Consider the following 27387-nt stretch of genomic DNA (forward strand, 5'->3'; position numbering starts at 1 on the left):
CCAGCCTCCTCTTGTCTCCCACCAAAAGTACCTCGGTCTTGTCAGGGTTCAGCTTCAGCTTATTTTCCCCATCCAGCCACTCACCGTCTCCAGACCTTTGGACAGGGATTCAATGCCAACTTCCCCGTGTAATACCAACTGCTATAATCCTATAAGGTTCTTCCTCCACCCACACTTTTTTCCGCCCTCTCCTTGTATTATACTTAATTTTATATATACAGAATTGCAGTCCTAATTTGGTTGAAGTCCTTTCAGTTTGGGTTTTTCTAAATAGTGAAAAAATATTATTTTTATCCTGCTTTTTCAGAAAGACTCAAAACAACTGGCAATAAATTACATAAAGTAAGCTATTTCTGATATAATTTACTTTTGAATTTTTCATAAATAAACCTTCCTTGAGTTAGGTAATGTATCTCATTAAAACAAACGATACTGACTAGTCTTTTAGGAGAACTAGGAAGAGGAGCTAGGTAAGACAAAGAACTGCTTGGTTTTAGCAAGTAAGAGCCTGAATTTACACACTTATCTGGAAAGTGATAAATCTGGAGTGACAAACTTCTTTTGAAGATCAAATCAATATTGTTGGGCTGTGCAGAAGGAAAACAACTGCCAGGAACAGATACCTTAGTGCTGAATTTTTAAAGAAATCTAAGGGACATCTTAAAGCTCTACAGCTCCTTGTATTGTTACCTATACTGGAAAAAGGCTGTTGGTAGCTGGAGCCAACCCCGTTATTTAGCAAAAGGACAACACTTGAGAGTAGATACTCAGGGGATCTAGCAGCAACTTCCTGTACACATGGACAATATTTCAAAACTAACAAAATCAACAGCCCCATATGCTTTGCCTTCACAAGGACAACACCAATTATTGTCTTTAGGGTGGTTCACTAAATTCTGGTAAGTTATATTTACTCTTCTACAATTTTTTTTTTAAATAAAGATTCCAGATTTAATTAAGCACTTACACACAAGGGAAAAATCCTATAGTCTAAACAGCCTCTTTGGAGACCTTAATCCTAAGATTATGTTCTTTATGGGTCACAAGAATAGCACTTTTATACCCATTACCTAAACTAGAAATCTAGGCCATGAAGCACTGCATCTCATCAGCTGGCTGTAGAAATAATGTTGTACATGATTCGTAATAGCACTAGCTTCAAATGTTGATAGGCCAGGCACAAAAGAGAATACTTAAACTTGGCCCAGAGTTATGAAATAAGTGGTGCCCTGACCTGCCTATGGTAATCAAAAGTAGCAATATAGATTCCCCCAAACGTTTACTCAAGCCTATAGGTCAACAAACAATGGACTGGCACAGCTGGTTGTCTAACCTCTAATGCAGTTTTCAGCCAGTGGTTCAAAGAGGTCAAAAGTTGCTGTTGCACCATCTGACATTGTGAGGTACTTGCGAAGTCCATAAGGATGTGGCGATCTTACTCTCCCCATCTTCCCATAAAGGGCAGTCTGGATGTGACCACTCTTCCCCCAGATCAGAGGTGGAATGTACCTAAAAATGAAAATCAAAACAAAACTATTTAGCTATTTGCTTTAAGGCAGCAGCTTTCATATTTGAAACAAGGACATTTTTGTCCTGGGGTAGGATTTTGTGATGTTCAGAAGTACCCGCCAATCTTCCCAGTCCACTTGGTAAAAATTAAGGAGCAGTTGTCCAATAAGTACCAAAGGGCAACAGATGATACATCTGCAGCACCACCCTGTTGATCAGACATCAAATACAATTTAGTGATCTCTGACAAGCACTCCACTACAGTGCAGAATGCTTATAAATGCACTTCCTTTCAAGGGAGGAAATAACATCTGTACCATGCTTATCAGGAAAGTGGTATGGCCTGGTGCCAAAGCAGATGGCCTTTTATCTCAGATTTATGGTTCCTAGGGAATTGAAGAGGGAAATTTGGAGGGGGGTGTGGAGAGAGAGAAGGAAAAGAGAGAAGGACATGGTGGATGCCTTTGTCTATTTTAGTGACACCAGTACAGCTTCCAGAAATCAGCTGGTATGTAATCCCAAACTGCCAGATCGGAGCAGCCTCTTTTGAAGGTATATCAAGAATGCCAGCACATGTCAATAAGGATGGACTTTTCTTTGAGACCATACAAAGGTCAAGAGAATTTTTCAAACAGTGGGAAGGACAGCCATCTGTCAGGGATGCTCTGACTTGGATTCCTGCATTGAGCAGGGGGTTGGACTCGATGGCCTTGTAGGCCCCTTCCAACCCTACTATTCTACGATTCTGTGATTCTAAGGAAGTAGCCACGGATACATAGCTTACTAATCATCAGTTCTAGAGCTGACATTTGACCAGTAAAAACAAGTGTGCACTTGCTCAATTGCAGTAAAATCACTGATTTATTAGAACAGAAAGAATTATGTTAATTAAAAGAACTGGGGGTTTTGAATACTCCAGAGTCCAATCCCTTCTGCATCATACCTAGCTCTCTCATCTTTAGAGCAAATGCAGCAGTCTCAGTGGTTGTCCTGATTCCTGTGCACTTGTAACTTATGCGTGCTTGCTTCATGCTTCCTCCTGAATTCTACTCCTGGTTATACATGGCTGCTGTTATAGCACATGGCCAATAGGAAGCACTAGGCTACATGGCTGTATCGGGAGGGAAGAGGGCAGGTCAGTACACTGAAGGTTATGGCACAACTGTTATATTGTACCACACAGCTAGGTCATATTTATGGCATAGCTAGGTCATATTGCACAACACACTAGAATGGTGCAAATGAAGGCTAGTTCTTTCATCAGTGATTTATTCAAACAAAAGGAGGACAGCATTCAAACAAAAAGAGGAAGCCAGGCAATATCGCTCATGAACCTGAATAAAGCTTGTAGATAACCACTGTCAAAAAACGCAGAAAATATCAGAGTTGCAGTGTAGAGGTGCTCACTTACAGAATTAAAGGTTTGGGTGAGAGTCTCTCTCTCTCTCTCTCACACACACACACACACACACACACACACCCCTGAGGGTCTCAGGAGTGAAGGGACTTCCACTACTATCAGAAGACACTATGATGCAATTAAAAAGGCTGCTGCTTGCATAGAGAATTTGTGATTTCATGGAATCTTTGACTGTAATCAAGTAACAGGTAGTTAATTGATCAGCATCATAACCCTACCCAATTATTTCATAGACACATTCATACATCTTTCATATCCTGTCTGATGTTTGGTGTTCCCAATTTATTATTTATGAAGGGTCATCAGCATGATCTAGTTAAGACATTAAACACCAACACTGGAAATACAGATCATTTTTGGAGCAGCTTGGCTGTGTTCTTTTTATTTCCATAACGTGTTTTCAGCTGGTAGCCACATTAGACAAGTGTTCTGAATACGCTTAAGGTCCTTGTGGTTAATAATTCCAGAATATGCGCAGCAGTAGTTTGGCAACACCTACAACATTGATGCAAATGTTGAAATAATCAAGTCATTTTGATTATATGCAAGTGAAATATAAAACAGACACAACCAACTAGCTTCCGTTTATACACAAACTGACTCTTCTTCCCCTAGTAAACGGAGCAAAATTCACCCAACTCTACTACTTACAGACTGGGTTTGAAAAATCATGTAGAGAGAAGAAGCCATCAGGGCATCTCCCCCTGTGCACACCACGCGTGCGCCGGTTGTTTACATAATTACTGCTCTGCAGCCTGGGTTAGTGTATCATCCAAACCTGGCACATAGCGTGGCAGGGGTGGCTTCATACCCACCCACAATGCAGAGTAGGGGTTGTAGGGTGGGTATGAAGCCCGCTCCACACAATGGGTTCGGACAACACGCCAACCAGCAATGCAGCACAGGTAATTACGTAAATGGTAGTCATGCGTGCAGTATGCATGGGGGCAGGGGGAGAAACCACAATCGTCCAGACACCACCATAGTCATGTTAGTCTAAACTGGATGCTAGAGATGCTACAGTTTCCAGCTGTTGAACAATAGTAAAAGCATTTAATAGGATCTTGAGAATAATGAGATATACTGGCATTTATATTGCTTGTTCTAATTGTAGGCATATGAAACAACTTCCCAATAAAGTTTTGGAGCATGACTGAAAGGGTTTAGTGGCTGCTTAAGAACATTATCAATTAAATATATTTAGGCAGTGTTATCATTAGTAAAATAGTTAATGCTAGTAACCCAAATAATTCCCATTTTTCAAGTTCAGGAGATGGCCAATAGGTATTAGATTTTAGGCAATACTGTGCTACCTCCCACGAGTTGGCCCAGACAAGAACAGAGGTTAATGCGTTCACAGAATAAAAAATAAAGTAGATACAGCAAGTATGTTAAAAGGAACCAACACAAGATAAAATGATTAAGTTAAAACAGAGATTGAGTAAGAATCCCTCTGAATAAATCCTAAGAACAAAAATTAATTATTTAAAAAAGAGAGACACTTTTGCACTTGCTTGTATTCACTGAAGCTAAAGGCTACAGACAACACAAACCTGTGGCCAGCAGATACATAAAGTGAAGAGAGAGCCTGTGACTGAGTATGGGGTGCACATCTCAGAAAGATTAGCTGATCTTTCTAGGTTCGAAGCTTTTTACATACTTTTCTAGGTGCATATATTTCTCCATCTTCAAGAATAAATATGCTAGAGGCAAAACACAGGAAGTTCACAGGGGTCTGTAAATCAAACTAAACATCTTCATTCTGCTAACATCATCCATTATCTTATGGTAATTTAGCTCAGTGTTGAGGACTTGTCCTAAGCTGCAGGCACTACAGCTTTGACACTAACGTTAAATTCCAAGATTCGGGACAAGTGGAAACTGTTCAAGAGAGGACAGTAAAAATAGGTCAATACTGAACATGTTGCATTCAGTAGAAACATAGAGTGCAAAAGGACAGAAACTACATGGACTGATGATTTTTGTTTTAAAATTGTAACTTAAAAGTGTCAGATTTAGTTATTACCAGACCTAAGCATTTTTTAAATAAATTATGTCTTGCCCACACTATAAGCTTCCTCATCCATGACATCCATTATGCTATGATAAATGTGTTAGCCTTTAAAGGTGCCACAATACTTTGTAATTTTTGCTGCAAAATAAACTAACATGGATACCCCTCTGGAAATTACCAAACATTAAATGTTTTTCTACCAAAACTAGTTCTGGGTATTATACAACTTAAGGTCAAGGGACTACCTTTTCCTGTTTTCTCACCAACCACGAAGGCAAGAAGTTTGTAAATCTCAAGGGTTTCACCAACCTCTACACTTCCTCTTTGAAGCACAATATTTTACAACCCAACACAGAGCTTCTCCCCATTTCATGTCTGTTCTCACAATAAAGGTTTGTTTGTGCTGCAAATTTCCACTGTTCAACCCTGCGTTATGCTGGTGAGAAAAACAGTTTGTACTGCAGCTGAATATAATAAAGTTTGACAACAGATAGTTAACTGTATTTTTATTTACACAACTGTCACTGGTGAGCAATTTATCAGCTAGCAATTTCTGCTGTACTTCCGCTGAACTTTGTTATCAATCCTGTTTGTTTTCAGCCACGTCGGACATGCCATAATCCTTGCCCAGACCAAGGGTCAGCTCCCCTTTCCATAATATTTGCATCTAAGGACCTTTCAACAGCCTCAATATGCAGTCTAATTCATTACAAATAGTCTCATTAAATGGCCCATGTTCTCAAGCAATCATTAGCGAATTCACTGAGTCTGAGCAATGCTTCTCAAGGCAAATATAGAGTGCCTTACTGCCAAGTGTCTTCCATTGCCTCATCCATGACCAAGGCATTCTTGATATACATCTATAGAAAATTCTTACTTTAGAATTATACTTTGCAAATTCCATTTCTCTGGAAGTTAACTATGGAGGAGCCTCTCAAGCTCGTGGACATTGAAACAGGACAAGTTTCATCCCAGTATCACACTATCTAGGTACAGGAAAACAACAATCTAATATACAGTATGTACTCTCTTCCGTATCACCCTGAGGGCAGCAAAAAGCCATTTTATTTGTTTATTTGTAACATTTATGTCCTGCCTTTCCACCAAATGGGGCAATTTACATTACTGTAAAATGCAAAAAGTTCAGCTCAGCAGATTAGACACTGAACTATTTTATCTGAGCTGAAAACAGAAGAATTGTGCTAGTTTGCCTATGGTAAGAGCATTTAAATATTTATCATGTGCTACTCGCAGTTTCATTGCAAAAAAACAAGAAAAAACACCCACAACAACATTATGAGTGTTTACTACTGCTGAATGATTTGTGGCAAGCAGAACAAAAACTCAGATTAATGCAAATACTGGTCATGTGGAAAGTGAAATGTAACCTCATCAATTATGCTATCCTTGTGATATTATTTCATGTAGCCATCTTTTAGAAGGCTTAGTGCTGTACTAGCTGACTTTATGAGAACAGAGAGTAGTTTGACCCATGTGTGTTTTTTCTACTTGTTTCTGGCAGTCCTTTAAAAGTCAGAGATAAAGCTAGAAGAGGCATGCGAAATCCCTTAAGACCCAATAAGGTCCTTGGAACTCCATGAGGAACACAGCAATTAAAATTCCATGCATTTTGCACTGACTTTAACAGCAGCCAATTTTTTCTGTTTACTTTATAGCCCGATTCTATGCATGTTTACTCAGAAAGTCCCTTTCTGTGTTCAAAACTTGCTCTCAAGTAATTCTTTAAAAAAATATATCACACACTTTATTCTAAAGAGCCCTCAAATCCAAAATACCAAAGACCACCACACAAAATATGAAAAAACCCTATCTGAAAATATGAGCACATTTGACTAGTAAAAGAAAAAGCTAGTTTTAAGATTTAAGTTCCACTGAAGGTTACAAAAATAATTTTCAGTTGCTTCAGTTGCAGTTTACTGATACTGGTCAGCAATGCAAGTGAAGATACCTTATGGAAAAACATCTGAGAATCTGCCACAAAGCTTCCAGATTTATAATGAGAAAAAAAATACAATATCCCTGCATAACGGGGGGGTGGGGGGGGCAGCACAGACAAGGCTATGCTCTCACCTACCCCAAGTAGAGAAGAGAATATTCTCAAGTACTCCACTAATGTTGATCACAAGAGCTGAAGAATGCACATTTTTCTAGGATACATTTAGTTGTTAATGTTTCACCTGTGATACCACAGTAAATATTTGCTGTCTGAGCTTGCTGTAATTGTAGAATATAATAATAATCTAAACATATTCACTCATTTTCAGGAGTGAGAAGTAGCCAGAACATGAAATATTTCTGTTATGAAGTGAATTGAACCAATACTATAATGCTAAAAGAATGGTCACTAATTGGACAATGAAGACACAAAAACAAACCAAGTAATTACAAACATCAGTAGTTCATTACAGATGCAGGGAACAACTTTGTCAATTTTAAATTTCTCAGGCTTTAGTATCCCTGGAAGGTTGAAGCGCAAAAGATGTGGGGTTGCTTGGAGGAAAAAAACAGGGGGGAGGGCCAAAGGATCTAGAAAAATAAGGGCCATTCATTACATCAAAATGAAGTAGTACACATGACTAAGGGACCAATCCTATAGCTCCTACACAGCATCTGGGGGGCCATAGGTTATTTTGGATTCCCAAGATTCAAGGTCAGGGACTGTCAGGAGCGCCCTAGCTACCTCTTACAGTCCCCTCCAATAGCCAACTCAAGACACTGACGAAAGGATTCTTTCCAAGGCTTTATTCCTTTTACAAGTTAATGACTCTTTCAGATACTAATCACCAGCGACTAAGCAAGGAACTGCACTGGGGTAGTTAGCAGAGAAGCCTAAGCTCCAGGTAATGCAGTTGGTCCCAGTTTGAAGGGGAAGAGCACGAAGACTCTGAACTTATGGGCTATGGAGAGGTCCTCCCTCTTACCCTTGGGTCCTTGGGACGCGACCGTTGTTTTAGTGCCAAGCAGGCAGAGAGCCTCCTCTCGGCGCCCTCCACCTGGCACTGCTCCCTGCGTCTGCACCGAGCATCCAGAAAAAACCCCTCCCCCACTCTCACTGCCAGGGTCACTATCTCTCTCAGGAATGCAGGCAGGAGGAATCTCCCCCTGCCGCTATGCCTGTGAGAGATGAGTGAGCTCCTCTCCCACGGGTTGTTGCTCTTCCTCAGAATCAGAACTGCTCTGGGGCTCTATGGGCTCAGTTTCCACCCTGACATCGACAACACTCCAACCACAGAGGGAGGAATCTATGCTCCAACCATCCTCTACTTCCTGGCTGACATGGAAAGAACTGCACTGACTGCCTCTCCAAGGTCAGGAATGCTACCTCCGAGAGGGGGTAAAGGGAGCATCTCTGTGGGCAGGGAGGGGTCTGGAGAGGCTGGGATATGAGCTATCCTAAGGCCTCTCCAGCCTCCTTCCCTCCCCCTCTGAAGCACCCCAGCTCAATGGGCAAAAAAGTCCATCTAACAAAAATGCTCACTTCCACCACTCCTTCCGCTCTGCATAGGATGACCGAAGCCTCCAAGTTTGATGCTTATGAGCATCATGACAGGATTGCGCCCTAACAGATTGAAATAGACAGAAGACAGAGGGATAAGTCAGAGGTAAAGTTCAGCTATAATACAAAACCATTGTTTGTGCCAGCCATTGTTAAGAACTCACACCACAGCTTGAACATGTAGATGCATAATAGGCAAACCATGATTGTGAGCTGCCTGTCCATTTACATTTCCCCATCTACTCAGGATGCATCCTTTTAAGTTCACTCCCATCTCCATAATGCGGCAGCCTCTTTGAGGCAGAAAAATGGCCCTATGTCGCTGAGCAGTGGTCTGTGAATTCAGACATAATGGTAAATGACAATTAGCATAAACCGTGGCTTGTATGTCAGAACTCAGACAGAAAATGGTGGGGGAGGGTACATATTACATATTACTTTTACATATTAAAATGTGACATGTATTTAGTTATACAGTAAATCTAGAACCTCAGAGACAACTTTCCTTCAACAACCCTCTCATATTACAGTGGCAAAAAGCTGTAACAGACTGTATCCCAGGTTCTGATGCTAAATGCAAACAGAACCCTCTAGATGCTAGTGAAACATGGTGATCTAATTATCAAGCAGCAGCTAATTTCAGCTATACAAGAGCCTTGTTTAAGCATTTTGAACTCACTGTACAGAGAGAGAAGGGATCTGCCCGTGCTAGCCCTGCCCCCTTGTCTCTTGCCAGCCTTACCCCCACATTTGGAGGGAGAGGTAGTATTTCTGCAGAGGGGAAGCTTGCCAAACATGTGTAGGCTATCTCCGTGAGCTGAGATCCAAGATTCCAGCTCATGAAAATAGCCAACCTAGTCAGCAGGCTTTCCGTCTACAGACATGTCCACCACGCATGGACAGCATGGGGGTGAGGTCAGAAGGGTAGGGCCAGCATGTGAGGCCCCACTCTCTCACTTCTGCTGTGTTAATCACAGAAATGTGTTGCAGTTTGAATGGACCCATAAGATTTTAAAAAGAATATTTAGCAAAATATTTCTAGTTTTTATCAACTGCCCAGAGAGTTTCAGCTATAGAAATGAAAAAATAAGAAATGAAATTATTATTATTATTATTATTATTCAACTGAAATACAAATGTCAACATGAAGCTTTTCACAGCCAAATTGTGGAGATTCTCAATGCTTTCAGTATCAGAAGCTTCACTGAAAGTATTTGCCAAAATGATTTCCAAGACAACATTTTGTCAAATCAGTCCCATATACATCAAAAAGGGAGGAATTTCAATTACACAAGGAGTGCTATAAAGAACCAACATTGTGCTTCTGAACTGCTGAAGCCGCACTCATATCTGAAGCATCTTTGTCTTCTTAAATGAAGTACTGTGGTACTCCAAATATATACTCCTAAATGCACATTAAATTTATGAAGCTAGGACTAAACAAGCCCTTGGAAAGCACTGCAGGTCCTTAAAAAAAAAAAAGAGAGAGAGAAAGAGAGGGGGGGGGTCTTATGTAGGGATGGCAGAGAATTCCGCCACGGATCACGGTGTGGCCGAATGCCAGTGCATTCGGCCCCCCGAAATCTGTGGCGGAACGGCCTGCCATCCCCCCGCCCCCCTGCGGATCCCCCCTGGGACGAGACTTACCTGGGGTGGATCTTCCGGGCGGTGGCGGCTGCTGGTCTTCTGACCAGCCGCCGCCACCATTTGCAGTTTTTGTTTGTTTGTTTGTTTTTTTACAGAGACATGATAGGCTACATAAGTTTTTACGTAGCCTAAAACGTCTGGGTAAAAAAAAAAAAAGGCGTACGCAAATGGCAGCGGCTACGGCCGCCACCATTTGCGTTCCTTATTTTGGGCCATCTTAGTCTACGTAAATATTTACATCTACAGACAGCGTCCGCTACGCTATTTGCGTTCCCCTTATTTTCGCCGTCTTAGTCTACGTAAATATTTACGTAGATTAAGACGGCAAAAATAAGGAACGCAAATGGCGGCGGCCATAGCCGCTGCCATTTGCGTACGCGGTTTTTGTTTTGTTTTTTTCCCCAGAGCCCTCCGTGGCCGGAAATCCAGCTGCGGACTGCTCTGGCCTGGCTGGGCCTGGCCAGCTGCTCTGCGGAGCTGCCGCAGAGCACAGCTGGCTGCGGAGGATTCCGGGGGGGAGGAACGGATCGCCTCCCCCCACCGTCAAGGATTCCAGAGGGACAGATAGAATGCCTCCCCCCCACACCATCAACATAATCCACGAAAGGTAAGTGACTTTCATACATCCCTAGTCTTATGAGATGGTAAATCAAAAGAATAATATTGTCCATGATCACATGCATTTTTCCCCTCAAGCCATCTGTACTAAGGGTCCAATCCCAAGATGCTACCTCTTCATATTAAAAAAAAGTTAGAAATGAACTGTTCCAATACAAAGGCATTTAATGTTTGCATTTTATAAGGAATTGTGTACACCATAAGGCTTAGCTTGATAAAAAGGCTTTGCTGGCAGACCACTCTGAGGCAGTCAGTCATGGACAAGCCCTCCAAACTTCACACTAGATATGGGGCCATTCTCTACATCCCACCTACCCTTTCCTGAAATAGCTCCAGAGAATGGAGGGAACAGTAAACAGATAGAGCTATATAAACAAGATGAGGAAGTGCTCTTTTCTCTTGCATCTTCCTGCTTCCAAGACACAGCCCTCTCCCAAGTAATTTCTAGGAATGTATGAGAAATTCATTTCAGTTAACTTCTGATCACGATTTATCCAGTTTGCATTTTCTGGACTTCTGAACATGGAACCGGACACAATCTGCAGTTGAAGTCCGTACATTTCTGAGCTTTGCAATGTGATTCAGGGACCAAACAAAAATGCATTCAACAGCATGCGTACATTTGAAAAATGCACATGGAAAAATGTGTACTTTAAAAAATGCACACAAATATGCTTTAATCAATGGCAAAAGAATGCGTACATTTCAAAGATGCATGCAATTGGGATGGGGGGAAGAGTGATATGAAAATAAAGCAGAGGGCTGTCAACTACAGGGCTGAAGTATTCCTCAGACAGCAGTATTTGGCCCAGCACTCTATTATGAAGAACCCTCAACATGAATTTACTCATCAGTTCATTGTCACAGTGAATTGCAGCATCCCTGAGATGAAAAAAAGTTAGGCACTGACATTAACTACGATGTTAAAAGGCCTATTTTACATTCCTAAAGCAGCCTTCCTCAACCTGATACCCTCCAGATGTTTTGGACTACAATGGCCAGCATTCCTGACCAGTGGCCATCCTGCCTGATGCTGATAGGAGCTGAAGTCCAAAATATCTGGAGGGCACCAGGTTAGGGAAGGCAGTCCTAAAGCAACAAAGTTACTTCAGATCTGTAAAGAGTACTAAAAAAATAAATATTGCTTATTTTTCAATTTTCCCTAAATTTTCCATTTTTTCCCCACCCCCCAAAACCAGGTTTTCCCCCATGGCTTCAAAATTCCAGGAAATGTTACATCTCTATACAGATCATGTGGATCAATTTCAGTCTGGCTTCTGGCCTGGGACTGAAATGACTTTCATTGCTTGATGAATGACCTATGGTGGGAGAAGGACAGCGGAAATGTCCCTGTTAATTCTCCCAGACCTTTCAATAGCATCAGCCACAGCATCCTTCTGGATCAACTGCCCAAGGTAGGGACTGGAGGCATTGCATTACACTGTTTGTTCCTACCTGGATCAAATATGTGATGCTAGAGAACTACTGCTCCCCCCATGGCAATTATGCTACGGTATGTCTTAGGGTGTTATTTTGTCATCCATGCTATTCAATATCTACAGCAGGGGTGGGGAACGTGTGGCACTCCAGATGTTGCTGGACTGCAACTCCCATCAGCCCTAGCTAACATAGCCAATGGTGAGGGATAATGGGAGGTGCAGTCGAACAATATTTGGAGAGATACACATTCCCCATCTCTGATCTACATGATATTCAATATCTTCATGATCCTGGATCCCATCCAGGGATTTGAGGTGAAACGTCTTCAGTATGCCAATGACATGCAACTCTTTTTCCCTCACCATCCAATTCTCGGGAAGCTGTCAGAATGTTGAAGCAGTGTCGGAACAAGACCCAGTAAGCCGAAGCTACATTCAAGACGTGGTAATGGTATTGCTGGTGGGTAGTTCATCTGAACTGGATGCTCAACCTGTTCTGGATGGACTACAGCAGGGGTGAACAACTTGTAGGCCAAAATATCTGGAGGGCCAGAACTCCCATCAGTCCTAGCCAGCATAGCTGATGGTTAGAGGTGATAGAAGTTGTAGGCCCACAAGTTCTGGGAGGGCCACAAGTTGCCCATCGCTGCCCTACACGATCAGGTTGGCAGGCTGGGGTGCTGGGATCTGGCCTTTGTCTTTGGATGTGCAAGTGGCTTATGTGGCACAAATTACTTTAACACCAGCTGAGCCTGGTGTATCATCTGAGGTCTCTCATGGACACAGATATCCTAGCCATAGTTATCCATACTTTGGAAACATCCTGTTTGGATTACACAAATGCATTGCATCCAAGGATGCCTTTAAAAGCTGTTTGGAAACTGCAGTTAGTTCAAAATATGGGAGCTAGGCCAATAATTACTAGGCATATGCAACATGTCCATTTCAGAAGAGCTACAGTGACTCCCGGTCTGGTTCCAAGCACAATTGAAAGTGCTGGTTTTAACCTTTAAAGCTTTAAATAGCCTAGGGCCAATTCACCTGAAGGACTGCCTTCTCCCACATGAGCCTGCTTAGATGTTAAGATCCTCAGAGGCAAGGTGAGTGGTGACCTGAGAGAGAACATCTGAAAAGGCCCTGTCTCTGGAACGCTCTCTCCTGTGAGACTTGCCTGGCATTGACCTGGCACTTTTTTCTTGATCTGTTTTTCTGCTCTGCTGTTTTAATAGATTTCAGGTTTTAACCATTGTCGTCTACTCTGGGAGCCACTGACCTGAAGGCTGAAGTATGAGATTTCCAAAAAATTAAGTCACTTACTTTATATCCATGCTTAAACAAAACAGATTTAGAATAGTTAGCTCATAACGAAGTCTTATCAAATTCTTTTAGTGGCCTAAATGCAAGAGATTTTCAACACTGCTTCCCACTCATGTAAAATATAAGTTTGTATTAATGGTTTAAACAAGCACTATATTCCCCTATATAAAGGCTCTGGGAGTTCATTCAGGAAGCCAAGATGTATTCAGTACTACACTGTTGAATTCAACAAGTTTCTGTGAGAGGCTTGTCTTTTGTATCTGCTATTCTGTTGCATAACAGCTTAAATGCTGCCTTCATTCTATGTAAGAAACTCAAGTTTACATTCCCCAGAAGGGTGAACAGATGTAACAAATGACATATCTCCTCCACCATGGAAGAGGGGGTTACTATAACGTTGATAGCTGTGTAGAAGTGCAAATAGTGGCAGATACAGCTTCTCACCTCTGCAGCACTGATACTCAAACTGAACCTACTGACATTTCTGCTTCTATACTGCTGTCATAAATACAGGAATCCTCTCCGCTATTTGTATCAGCCAGTACTTGTATTAGAGGAATACTACTCCTTGATGTTTCGTACACATAGAAAGCAATCCTACGGTCCCTGGAGGGCATTCCAGGAACCATAAGATTCTTCAGAGTCCCCCTGCTTGGAAGGGGGACTCTGAAATCCAATCCCTCCCCAAATCCCCTCAGAAATGCCATGGAAAGAACCTTGCTGGGCACATTACAAAGTTGCAAAAGTGACCTTGGAGGGGTCTGAAAGGGGGGTTGTGGTGGGCGGGGAGGGGAGATTATGAAGAATCCTATGGCCTCTCCAGCCCCAGCCCTCCACTAGATGGGCTCAGAGGCTCATCCAGAAGAAAAGAACAAGGACAGAGAGGTGAAAATAACCTCCGTCACTCCTCCTTCCCTGCTCGCAGCAGCCTGATAGGACATTGGAGGCTTTTGTCCAACAATGGAGCAACACACAGAATTGCATCCTTAAAGCCCCTCCTGCAAAAACTTCAGGAATTGTGAGTACCTTCCTGCAAGTACCTTCAACATTCTTTGAAATAAATATTTCACATGGTAAATGTGCCAGTCAACCATGTACTGAAATACTGTCCTAACAAAGCTTTTTGTAGATCTGAACTAGAAAAATGAATTTGTTTGCAAGATTCTCATTTTGCCCATCATGCAGGAGCCATAGCAGTTTGAAATATGGATGGTTCATTCATCCTTGTGCAATCTCTGCAGGTACTGATAGCTTGTTTAACATATTAGTGCCTGAGAACCACTCAGTGAGTTTCGGTTATGCAGTGGTATAGAAATATAATAAACAAAATAAACTGAAATGAGAATCCAATAAACACCCCTCTGTAACAAAAGCAGATTTGAGACTACATAAGCAGCAAAGTGGTTATGACAATATTTCCTGAGCCAAACAACTGCCTGCAGATGGGTATTTCTATTCCAACAATATCCGAAGTAAACAAATCTAGTCTATTGGTACAAAGCATCTTCAGCTTAGGACAGAGGAAGCAGTTGTACAGATTTCAACACAAATCATTCCTCCATCCTAGCTGGGCTGATGCTCCAAGATGTACAGAGGCAGCATCACTCTCCATATCAGATACTGGAGACAAAACGGGGGAAAGAACAAACCATGGGTTACAACTCTGGGTTGTCTCTCTCTCAACAGCCCAGAGGTCTGCGTTCAGGTATCATGCTAAAAAACCCAAGGATGGGACATCCCTGGTTTGTTTGCCTTCACCCAGCTGCAGTGGGAGCAATCAGGCAGCAAGAACCAGCACACTCCTGTTTTTCTCACAACAACCCAGGATTTCAAAAACCCTAGGCTGTTGTGACATCTGAATCAGGTCTTTATGCTATTAGATTCTAGCATGAAAAAGTTGTTTTCCATTATATTGCTAACAAGAGATCTCACACCATATGTTGGTTTCCAAAGACAGTATCTTGTCTAATGTCTAACATGTTGCATTTGAACATATGAACATAGTTTAATGTTGACTGGCTACTCACTCTTTGGTTAGAAGAGGGCATGACTTCAATAGGAAGCGGGACAAAGGAGTGTCTTGGTATATGAGCTCTGGAGGGGCAGTTGGGCTCTTCAGATTCAAGCAGCGGACAATAATGTAGAGAACAGCAGCTACAGCAGCCAACTTCACCCCGTCAAATACTGCCGGCAGTTCAGGGGTTTCCATTATGGAACTCATCTTGAAATCTGAGAAAGAAAGAAAAAACTCAGAAAACTATTTTCAGCAGCCAAGATATCCTTACAAAGTAGGGTAACGGGTCTTTTGTTAAGCACAGTGTTAGAAATGCTTTCAAGAGAAAATACCATTCATAAAGAAGCCAACTCAGGGCAAGTTCATACAGAACGGATTATGCAATTTAGCTTAAGAACTGTGTCTACATAATCAAGAAGTCTTAGGATTTTACACTGAGACCAAGAAGAGATTCTTCTTAGGAAACTATCCCTAGTAGACAGCCCTTATCTTGGAGTTTTACCCCTACATTCACAATTAAAGAAAAGACACCCCAGAGAGCAACTATAGGGCAGAACTATCAGTTAGCTACTCCAACAGAACTGCCCAGGATTCTGTATTTCATGCTGCACTAAAAAAAATGCAGGATATTTATTCCAAGCCAAACATTTTCCCAAGGAACAATTCTGGTGCCTATTCTAAATAGAAAACTAACTGTAATAAGATGCACCAACAACAACTTCAGTTATGAGATGATCAAGGAGTAGAGCCCAATATATATTTACACACTTTTCTATGCAGCACACACACATATATGCATAGGTCTACAGAAGGCAGGGGCATTAAGGGTGTCTCAGGATGGATCCATTATGAGTAAACTAATCTACTGGGTAGTCTTGATTCTTCCCATTGGACAGTGGCATTCTGTGGCATGGGAAAGGAGATGACTGTGTATACTTGTAAACCACATTTTCATCAATATTTACACAATTCAATTGGTTATTCGTTTCTCTTGTTTTTAAGCCTTCAGAATTTCCCTAGAATTTAAAACTATAACAGAAGTATGAATTATTAAACAAAACAAAAAAGAGGCAAATGACAATCCAGTGAAGAAAAATTGGGGGGAGGGGGATGTATCACTAAGGTATCAGATCCAACTCTAAAATGTACAATTTGGATTACACTAATCTTAAAAAAAAATCGTAAACATAATTACTCTTGGTGCTGACACAATGTTCTGTAGCAATGTTAAGGCAAGGCTATAAGAAATACATAAGCACACAGATGATTTCTCCATAGCTACCAACTCTGGCTTGGTCTCTGCTTTAGCAAGAAGAACACTGCTAGGTTATATTACATGCCACAACAACAGTACTCTTCTGCTTGGAATGTCCGGCAACAATTTGCAGGATGTTCAGGGTAGTCCTTGACACCTCTCAAACAATGCATTCAAAGCACATAAAACCCACCTGTGCGGTGTGCCACTTATTCTTAAATACAGGAAACTCAGGAATCTTCTAAGCAAGTATGCTGTCCAAGTCAAAGTTAGCCTATAAAACACAAACAGATTGTATATATCACTTTACTGCCAATAGTAACAATCTAATAAAGCACAAGTCACAGTACAGGTATCCCACTGAGCAGGGTGGGCCACCTCTTTCAGCCCAAGGGCTGAATGCAATTTCAGAGAAACTCTCAGGGGCTGCATTCCAGCAGCAGGCAGGGTTGAAAGCAAATGGGGCAAAGCCAAAGGCAAACAAAAAATACAAAAATCCCAGCATATTGTGGCTTAAAAGTCTTTCTGCCAGTAACTAAGCCTTGGGAGAGGCATTCCAACCTTTTAGAACAGGGTAAAAACTGCACAAAAGCAGGCAAAAACATCAAACAATTGGAGGTTGGGGGGAAGGGGTGTGGCCATTTAGGGAACCCTGGAGGGCCAGATTGGGACCCCAGGCCTGAGGTTCTCCACTCCTGCACTACAGCACAGAAGCCATCGGCAATTCAGGAGGATAGTTGGCTTAGGCCCACATCATACAAATCAACTACACAGAGGTCACTTGAAGATGCATCCACAGGTTCCATTGTGAGAGCTATTTGTGTGCTTACCCCACTTTCCCACCCCCACCTCCTGTGGCATGGCCATTAAATCTCATCAGTAGCAAGAATGCTTCAGGTGCCCACAGCCACTGAGATCTTTGGAAAAAGGTCCCCCCCCCCCCGCCACCCCTTGAAGATTCACAAGATCCTCACTTACCTTCTCTATGACCAAGTCCCTGCCCCGTTAAAAGACATTGCTACTGGGAAGTATCACAATGAGGAAGGCATAAAACCCACACAGTGAGATGTGGCTACAGTCAGGCTCTTCCCCCTCAAACATCCAAGGAGCAGAACAGAGAGAAAGCAGTTACAGGTCACTAAGCTATGCCAGAAGGAAAAATCTTAGGGCCAATGTAGTATAGTACACCCAATCACAACGGTGCCCATCTGGAGAAACAGGGAGGGCAGTGGAAATAAAAGAAAAATTACATCATCTCAAAAAGGCCTATAATACTCTGATGCAGTTTTTATTACTCTAACTTCCTGAGAAGACTGCAGTACTTGCTGCCAGTTCAACATTCTCTCCCCACCCACTGCCCTTCTCAAAACTCATATTTAGGGGAGAGAAAGAAAGATTATAATCAAAGAATTGGAATTTCAGCTCACAGCTGTTCTTTGGACAGCTATATAAGAGCTACTTTACAAGTCAGGGTGAAACATGCTTACTCAAGACACCATCCTCACTCATATATCCCAAGGACAGAGTTCAGAAATGCAACTGCCCAGGGCACAATCTATATATATGCTGTCAGGTACTGAGATAGTACATTAAAGAACTTTGTCCATCAGTACAATAGGTATATATAATGGGTTTCATTTACCACTTTTTCTGTATGAAGGGGAAGTAAAATACTGGCGTAAGAATTTTGAATTTCCAAGGATCGTTCAACTACACCATTATGATCCAGAGGGACAAAGTTTCAGATCTGAGACATCTGGATTCTTGGCTCAGTAAAAGCTCACTGATACTGCACAATTATCTCAGGCTCAGTTTTCCATCTGTATAAGTAGAAATTAGCATGGTCTCTAACTGGGTTGTTGAGAGAGGATGAAGCAATGCACAAAGTGTTATAAAAGTAAAATAGCAAGGGAATCCTAAAAGGGTATTGTTTTGAACTGGATGAAACAATATCTAACATTTAATGTAGAGTCAAAAGCATAAACAATTGTAGATCACTAGTTACCATTTGTGAAAAGATTTGTCAATGGAGGATTTCATCTGCCTAGGAAAACTACAGGAAGTCTACAATTCAATCTCCAAGGTTTTTGGAAGCGTGTGACCTCTGCACTTCAAAAAGCTACACATTCCACTTTGAAAGTCACAAAGACTTGTATTCTTCCTAAAGCTGGATTGTTCTGCCTATGTATTTCTAATTATTTTATTTCTTTTTTAAAAAAATCACGACCACATGACATTTCAAGCTCTAAGTATTGCTTACTTTACCGTAATCATGGCATCATGCATGAAGGAATAATCCCGTAACCCATTTTCCGCAGTGGCCAACCAGATGTCTATGGGAAGCAGGACATGAACGGAATGGCACCATTCCACTCATGTTCCACAGCAACTGGTATTCAGAGGTATGCTGCCTTTGATACTGAATGTAGCATATAGCCATCATGAGTAGTAGCAATCAATAGCCTTATCCCCCAAGAATTTATCTAAGTTTGTGGCCATCGGCACATCTTGCAGCAGAAAATTCCACAGTTTAACTGCATTGTGTTAAGTAGTGCTTCATTTTGCATGTCCTCAGTCTCCAACCATTCAGCTTTACTGGATGACCTTAGAAAGCCTAGTATTATGAGAGATTGAAAAACTTCTCCACACTAGGCATAATTTTATACACTTCTATTGTATTTCCACCCCCATTCCCCTTTTTTTCTAACCTAAAAAGCCCCAAATGGCATAACCTTTCCTCTTAGGGGGAGTTGTTGATCATTTTGGTTACTGTTTTCTGCACCTTTTTCAGCTCGACAATATCCTATGAGATATAGTGACCAGAACTGAACACAGTATTGCAAGTGTGACTGCAGCACAGATTTGTAGAAAGGCAGTTTAAAAGAAAAAATCCAACCCCTTTCCTAATGATCCCTAGCATTTTTCACAGCTATCACACACTGGGTGAATGTTTTCATTGAACTATACACCATGATCCCAAGATACTGTTCCTCAGTCACTGCCAGTCCAGATACTATAACTGCATATGTGAAGTTAGGATTTTTTGCCCCAGTGCCCAATACTTTACATTTAACTTACACTGAACTGTACAGTTTACTGCCTATTACCTATTCACTCCGTTTGGAGAGTTCCTTTTGGAGCTCCCTTTGTTTTCACCACTCTGAATAATTTGGTATTGTGAGCAACCTTGGCCACCTCACTACCTACCCCTAACTCTAGGTGATTTAGGAATAATTAAAAAGCACCAATCCCAAAACAGATCCTGGGGGAAACCCACTCTTTAAATCCCTCCACTATGATAACTATAATTTCTCTCTGCTTCCTGAGGAGCAATAAGGAACAGCAATGGGGCCAGGAGGCTTTAGGGGTTGGCAGCAGTTCCCTTGCTGGGGTATGTGCCTCAGCAGGTGCTGAAGGATGCTTAACCTGTTCATTGTTGCTTTGAAGATCAGTATAGTAATGCCCTGGGATATACCCTGTTAACCCTTTCCCTTTATCTAAATCCTGAAGACGCTATTAATTCGGGGGGGGGGGTGAAATTTGGGAAACAGCAAGGGAGGAAAAAAGGTTACCACTCTCTCCCAAGTAATTGATCTTCAAGGCAGATGGTAGTTACTAATAAGTTTTCAAAAAACAAAACAAATCATGAGAGATACTAATCACAGATCTCTCACACTATATCTATTTTGACCCTTATCTTTAGGACTCTACCAATATGCACTATATGCCCTATATATAAGAGGACACACTACAAATTTTACCATCAAAAGCCAGACCATAGCCAGACCAAATCCTGGAGAACAGTATAATATGGTCAAACAACCTCGCCTGGACAAGTTTAGATATATCTGTCAAATTATTTCAGCAAGACAAAAAAGCTAAGTAGAGGTGATATTCTCAGACTGTCTTGCTTTAGGGAAACATATTAGGAAACATTACTGCAATACCACACTGACGTTGTAGAAAGAGTATGGCAAGCATCTACTGGCAACCCAATGACAGCTACCAGTCTATGACAAGACAGGAAATGCTTTAGATTCAAAGTTTATCCAAGGTGTTTAATTTGATTACAGTAGGTGACACCAAGTTGTTGAAAGATTCTATGCCTATGCTAGTTAGTTGACAACAACTAACATCACCTGTTTTTAGTTCTTATTGTACCCTACAACACCAGAGACTGGTACAACTGGTAATATTAATAATCAGGATCCATAATATACCATCAAACAAGAAATTTTATGACTGCGTGATATGAGTGATTGCAGTTTCTAATTCCATAAGATATTCAGCACAATGGTTAGCTGGAGGAATGGGAACTCACTCAGAAGAGGTGTCAGATTCAACACTTTGCTTTAAACAGAGATGTTTCAGTAAGTTTAGAATAATTTTTCCAGGAGTACTTGTAGTCCCTTTGCCCCTATGGTACTTCAACAGTGCTACTGTGGCTCAGTTACCCACATTTTCATTGGTTCAGTAGGCATGCTGTCTGATCACTTGCAGTGGAAGTGGCTAAACAATCCAGGGATGCTCTGTCCCTGGGTTTTTTAGTGTGACGTGCAAACCAGTAACTCTGGCTTGCTGGGGAAGAGATAAGCCAGAGCTGGAATGCAGAGTAACACCCTGGGCCAGCACACTTGCTAGTTTAAAAAAAAAACAAAAAACTTGGATTGTTGTCAATGACAATGACAACAATCGAGTCATTGTCATGTTACACACAAACAGGCATAGCCTATTAAAAAGCTTAGACAAATTATTCCTCTTAGGCTCATAGTCATACTCAAATAAGTACTTTACATCAATCCAGTGGCTTAGGTATACCTCATGTCAAAACAAACACATTTTAATAGCAGATCTCTCCTACCCTCTATATTACAGTCTGCTTTGAAAATCCCCTTTGAAAGTAGTTTGCTTTTTTGCCTGGGGGTCTGTTTCAGAAACAAGTCCAAAGCCTCTTCAGTACATGGAACTAGTTCTGTGCTTCTTTGGGTCCCATCTTGTGTAACTTGCTTGCAATGGGGGGGAGGAAGAATGAAGAGTCCTGCTGCTCAATTTACTTAAAATGGGTTTGTCTTAAAATGAGCGTGCCTTAAACTTTTTCTTCTCCTCTGTTTTCAAACACAATCTTTCTTGAGCCACACAAGCTGTTACACAGTCTAACTTGTACATCACAGCCCCAAATTCTCATTTGAGAATGGACACCTCTCCATTCTATACAACATTCTTTGCAGGCCCACACAACAGTCTCATAAGAAAGTGATTCTGTATAATCTTGCTGATAATGTGAGCTGCATTTTTGTTATGCTTGAAAGAACCGGAAATCCACATGCATCACTGTACAATTAAAATGCAAAATCTGTTAGTCACAAGATAGAACAATTTGCCAATAATGCTGCTAAGTAGTAATTCAATTCAAACTGTAATTTATTTTGTACTTGTTAATTCTTAGCACTGGTTCATTTGCAACTGTTTTCAAGCAATATAACTTTTAAATATATATTGTAGACAACACCATCCAGCTTTGCATATGAAGTCATAAGAGTTCCTGTAATCTCTACTACGCATATTTCTGCAAGGTGTCACAGTAATTTAAAAAGCCACTGGAAGAATGCTAGTAATCGAACTGAGACAGTTATGTTAACCTGGCCAAGTAACACCTTGTCTCAAACACACACACACATACTTTTTCACTCGAAATAAAATTGACATGTATCCACAGCCAACATCTTCAAAGTATGATAATAAGCAATTTAACATTTATTTCTGAAAGTAGCTTCTTTACTCCAAAGGGAAAGCCTTTTCTTTCAATCACCATATCAAGTACCATTCAAACCCTTAATGAATCTATAATACAATATATTAAGGGCGCAATCCTATGGGGATAGGCGGCCACCTCCGAACTCGGAGGCAACTGCCTATCCAATGCAGGGCAGAAGAAGCATGGATGGGATCGCCCCACCACGTTTCAGTCACTCTGCATTTGTGGATAGACAGCAGATTTTGGACGTCTAGCCATGGGAAGGTGGAGAGGGGGAAGCGGCTGCCAGACGACACATAGGATGTGTCGTACTGGCATTTCCATCTTCCCCGCCCCAGAACGCCCTATTTTCGCCGCTCTGCGCTCCTCTTCCAAGTGTGGAGTGTGGGACCATTCCAAGCTGCCTGCGAGGCAGCGCGGGGGGGCAGGGAGATCAGTTCTCCGGGAACCGACCTTGGAGTGACATATCCTATGGCTGCCTAGCTGCTGACTAGCCGCCATAGGATTGCTCCCTCCAAAGGTTATCTTAAAATCTTCATATAATACTAGTAGAATGCTTAAGTGATTGTCTCAGGCTCCTTAAGATATGAATATTTCTGCCCTGTATCTTCTCCCATGAAGTACATTGGAGAGTGAAAGATATCTGATTTTATTAAGGCAGACTTGGTCCAAACCTCTCCTTATAGATGCAACAATGTCAAAATGATATATCACAATACAATTTAGAAATAAAAAACGGTGTTAAAAAAACAAGTAAGGGATGAACTGGTATCAAGGGGGAAACACCCCAGGAAGTCAAACATCTAGTATAGTGTCAAAGAGGAATTTTAAACAGTTATTTTATAAAAGAAGTTATAACTCTCATTATGTGACTACAGACTAAGAGATGCACGACCATGCTATTTAAACAAAACCAGGCATTATTGTTGGATTCTGTGCAACAGAACTATCAGAACAAAAGATAAAATGTTTAATAATAAATAAATAAATAAATTGCTATTCATAAACTGGGATAATCAGACCAGGAGCTGCATAAACCATACTGAGGATTTATGAAGCAAGATCCTTTTGACAAATATTTTAGAAAAAAACTGTCAAAATGATATTTGCCAATGGAATACTGAAACTACACTAAATAGATTTCAGAAAAGCCAACAAAAAAATATTACAACCATTACCTGAAAGTTCAGACAGACTGACAGAAAACAGAAAAAATCTGCAAGTAGCAAGAGGACTGCCTACAATGAAATACAATAAATGCTATCCATCAAGAATTCTAAGAAAGAAACATATTTAGCAGGAGTCATTGCAATATTCTGGGCTGAATAAGACTCGGACAATTCAGACAAACCTAATTTGTTCCCAGAAGCCCCAGTGACCTTTGTCATTACATCCCTGTACTTCACTTTTCTATTTGGAGATAATGAATAGATCACCTATGCTATATGTGTTTATATCCCTAGGTGACCAGCAGTGCCAACTATTTATTTTAACAGCTAGATATTACAGAACAATATGTACAGTTCTATTCAAATAAACTTGAGATACAAGACATGATTTACAGCACAATAATTTCTCTATGCAACACTGACAAGGTTATGACACCAGTGACAAAACAGCAATAAGAGGAATTCTAAAGCAGTATATAAGGCCAATCTATACACCCATAACAGTATTCAAGGCAAGCCACAACAGAATTCACCCCAACAAAAATATTACATTTAGAACATGATTAATTGCTGAAGAGCATCAAGGAGTAACTAGATAGAATAGAATTAGGTAGCGATAGGCAGGAAAAGGTGCCCAGTGTTGGATACTTGTGCATGGATTGAAATAAGAGTCTTTGTAAGCTATTCGCATAACCTATAGCCTATGATGACACTGAATCCCCTATTATTTTGAGTGACCAGGTTACGGACTTCTAAAGTATTATTATATAACAGGTCTGTGTAGCCTGACTATATAACAAGCGAGGAGTAGATGAAATACAAAAATAGAAGGGCAAGCCAGTACACATTAAGATGACAAGTAATTGAGAGGATAATAACTGTCAGAGAAATTCTGAAGCAAGAACCTTGGAGGGACACCTTCTGCAGGTTGGATATCTTTCCAAAAAATTGATGTAGATGTATGTGTTACAGAGAAATCTTAACCACCAGCCAAAAAATAAGAGGGGGTGTATAATATGGGTACTATTAAGAATCACAGAGTTGGAAGGTTCATCTAATAGTCCAACCCTTTGCCAAAGCAGGAAATCTACTGCTGCAGCAGCATCTCTGACAGGTGGCCATCCAGCCTCTGCTTAAAAACCTCTAGCAAAGGACAGTCCACCACCTTCTGAGCCAGTCTGTTACATACCATCTTCTTGACCTAATGTTTCGTTGAAACCCCGTTTTTCCTTGCAGTTTGAACCCACTGGTTTTGGTCTTACCATCTAGAGCAATAGATATCAGATTTGCTCCATCGTCTGTATGACAGCTCTTCAAATATTTATTTAATTCATTTGAAGTATTTCAAGGCTGCTTTTAAGGGTAGCTACCATATAGCTTTTTAATCATCTTTTCCCCAGGCTCAGAAACAGCAGGAGGTGGAAAATGGCATTTGCCACATATAAGGGGAAGTACAGCAAGCATAAAGCCACCCACAAAATACCTCAGGAGGAAAAGTGGGCGAGAGCAGCTGAATCCTCAAAAGCAGAAGCAGCAAATATCTCACAAAGGAGGCCACTAAAATTCACATAACAGAAACTTAGGCTAGAAAGTGACATATGAGAGGATTTGAAAGGCGGTGGGTGAATTTTATAAGGAAAGAATCTTTACCCAGGGAAAAGAGGATGCTGAAATCAGAGAGTGAATATTGTTACAGTTGTGGAAAAGAAATAAGGGGGAGGGGGAGATGAGAAAAATCCCACCACACATCTTGGAGAAGGGGACCCCAGCCCATAAGAATGTGAGGATAATCTGGAACCAGTCAAAACCCAAAGCAGTTCACAACTCATGTAATAAAGGGAAACGGCAGCCACTACGAGAATAGGTGGGGCATAGCCCTTTAACTCAATCCAGGGAAAGAAACACAAGCCTTTGTAATGGGTGAAAGAGGAAATAGGAGGGGAAGGAAAGAACCTCAAACTTATGGGGCCATTTAGGGAGGGCAAGCAGGAAAGCCCTTGCCTCTCCACCCTTGCACTTCAGACCAAACTGATCATTTCTGAGGAGCATCTCCATTGTTACAAAGAGTAACCACATTAAATGCTCTTAAAAATGACCTTTTTTCCTTTTTGGAAGTTTGATCTTGAATATATTCCAAGGTAGGCCTCTGAGCCCTACTGTGAATCTTACTCTTGTTTGTACCCTCGATCCCATTTGTTTGCAATGCAAACAAACAGAAGAGGTCATTCCCTTCGTACCCTGAGTTTCCTAGAGGCATGTGGGTGGTTCATGCTGAAAACAGGATGCTCGACTAGATAGGCCATTAGTCTGATTCAGGAGGATTAAAAAAATAAACTCCCTCTGCATGCACACAGACAAAGGGATACTGACATTTCTTCCCCTTTACCAAACTGAAGTGACACACCTGCTGATTTCAGGTCCTGTGTGTAGAAGGAGAGAATCTAGAGGGCTATCATGGGAGGGCAAAACAATGAGCTTTAGTTTAGGTTATTTGATATTTATACCACATTTTTCGATTAAAATATTATTCAAAGAAGTGGAACATGAACAATAAGGGCCAGGAGAGGCCACACATGTTGACACGTGTGAGAAAAGCCCTCTTAACATGTTACAGCTTCGTGTGTGTGCGTGTGTGAGCGCACGCATGTGTAAAACCCTAAGTTAAAATGTCTTTAAAACTGCATATGATGGGGCATTTATGTCAGTTGTTTCTACCAGGTCCAGTACCCTATTGTAAATGTTTCCACTGTTTAAACCGTTTTAAATTTTGTATGTTACAGATTTTATGTTATTACCTTATATTACGATGTGTAGTTTCTGCGAACTGCCCAGAAAGCTTCAGTTATTGGGCAGTATAGAAATAAATAAATACATTTAAAAAAAAATTTTTTTTTTTTAAAGAGAGGAGAGTTGAAAACAAAAAGGGGAGAAAGGAGCCGCAGGAACCAGGAAGAAAAGTATTCAGGACTGCCTCTCTCCTGCAGATGGTAATGGGTGGCCAGTCTGGGCGTGATTGTGAAAGGGACAGAAGAAGGGAGGGAGAGGTGAAGGGACCGAGGACACAAAACCGCTTCCTCCCGTTATCATCGATGGGTGATGGGGGGGCGCCCAAAAAGGGGAGGGGGATTCTACAGGCGGTAATGGAAGCTCACCAGCCGTGCTCTCTCCTCCTATCCCACACCCACCCAGGCCTAGATATCTCTCGGCCGATCAGTTCCTCCTGGTCAATGGGGATTTGGGGGGGGCAGAAAAGGCGACCCCCGGATGTTGGGGAGGGGGTCTCTCTTGGCCACCGCCCAGCTTGCGAGATTACCTCAGCTTCCTCTCACGCCCCCTCCCTTCTGAGGGCGTCGTCCCCTTCCCCGTGGGCCCCTGCCCAAATGATCGCCTCACCTGCGTAGGCCCAGCCCGGGCGCTCCCGCCAGTTCCTGCCTTGACAGCGGCTCCCATCGAGCTGCTCCGCCACAGACACACTCGCGCACCCCGCTCGGCGCCCGCCTGCCCCGCCCTCTCCTCTGCCGCCGACTATGTCATTCCGTTGGCGCTCGCGCCTGCCACTCACCGCCATCCACCGATGCGCGATTGGCTATTGGAAGCCGGCCTCTCACCAAAAAAAGAAAGGGGAGGAGGGGGAAACAGGGAGGACTTTAAGGTTGTGAGGAGGAGGGCGGCGGCGGCGGCGGCACCACCGACACCGCCCCGCCCGCGGCGGC

The 27387-nt window shown here is 41.8% G+C and overlaps 1 protein-coding gene across 8 annotated transcripts in view; it reads right to left on the reverse strand.

Annotated features, from left to right (window-relative positions):
• The window catches only part of ABHD2 (abhydrolase domain containing 2, acylglycerol lipase), a 70159-nt gene extending 42985 nt beyond the window's left edge, over positions 1 to 27174 (reverse strand). For all 8 annotated transcript variants that reach the window (XR_014785401.1, XR_014785402.1, XR_014785400.1 and 5 more), the window contains exons 1-4: positions 27068 to 27174; positions 16944 to 17024; positions 15509 to 15710; positions 1334 to 1509 (exon numbers count right to left, since the gene is read on the reverse strand). Coding sequence is in view for 5 of the 8 variants with exons in the window: in XM_084817322.1 (XP_084673448.1) it covers positions 1334 to 1509; positions 15509 to 15702 (370 nt within the window). In the remaining 3 variants the exon portion in view is untranslated. The remainder of the gene's footprint in view (positions 1 to 1333; positions 1510 to 15508; positions 15711 to 16943; positions 17025 to 27067) is intronic.
• Positions 27175 to 27387: the final 213 nt, after the last annotated feature.

Source organism: Heloderma suspectum, chromosome 11, assembly GCF_057233095.1.
Source record: "Heloderma suspectum isolate Gila_16-S chromosome 11, 16-S_ref, whole genome shotgun sequence".
Taxonomy (NCBI): domain Eukaryota; kingdom Metazoa; phylum Chordata; class Lepidosauria; order Squamata; family Helodermatidae; genus Heloderma; species Heloderma suspectum.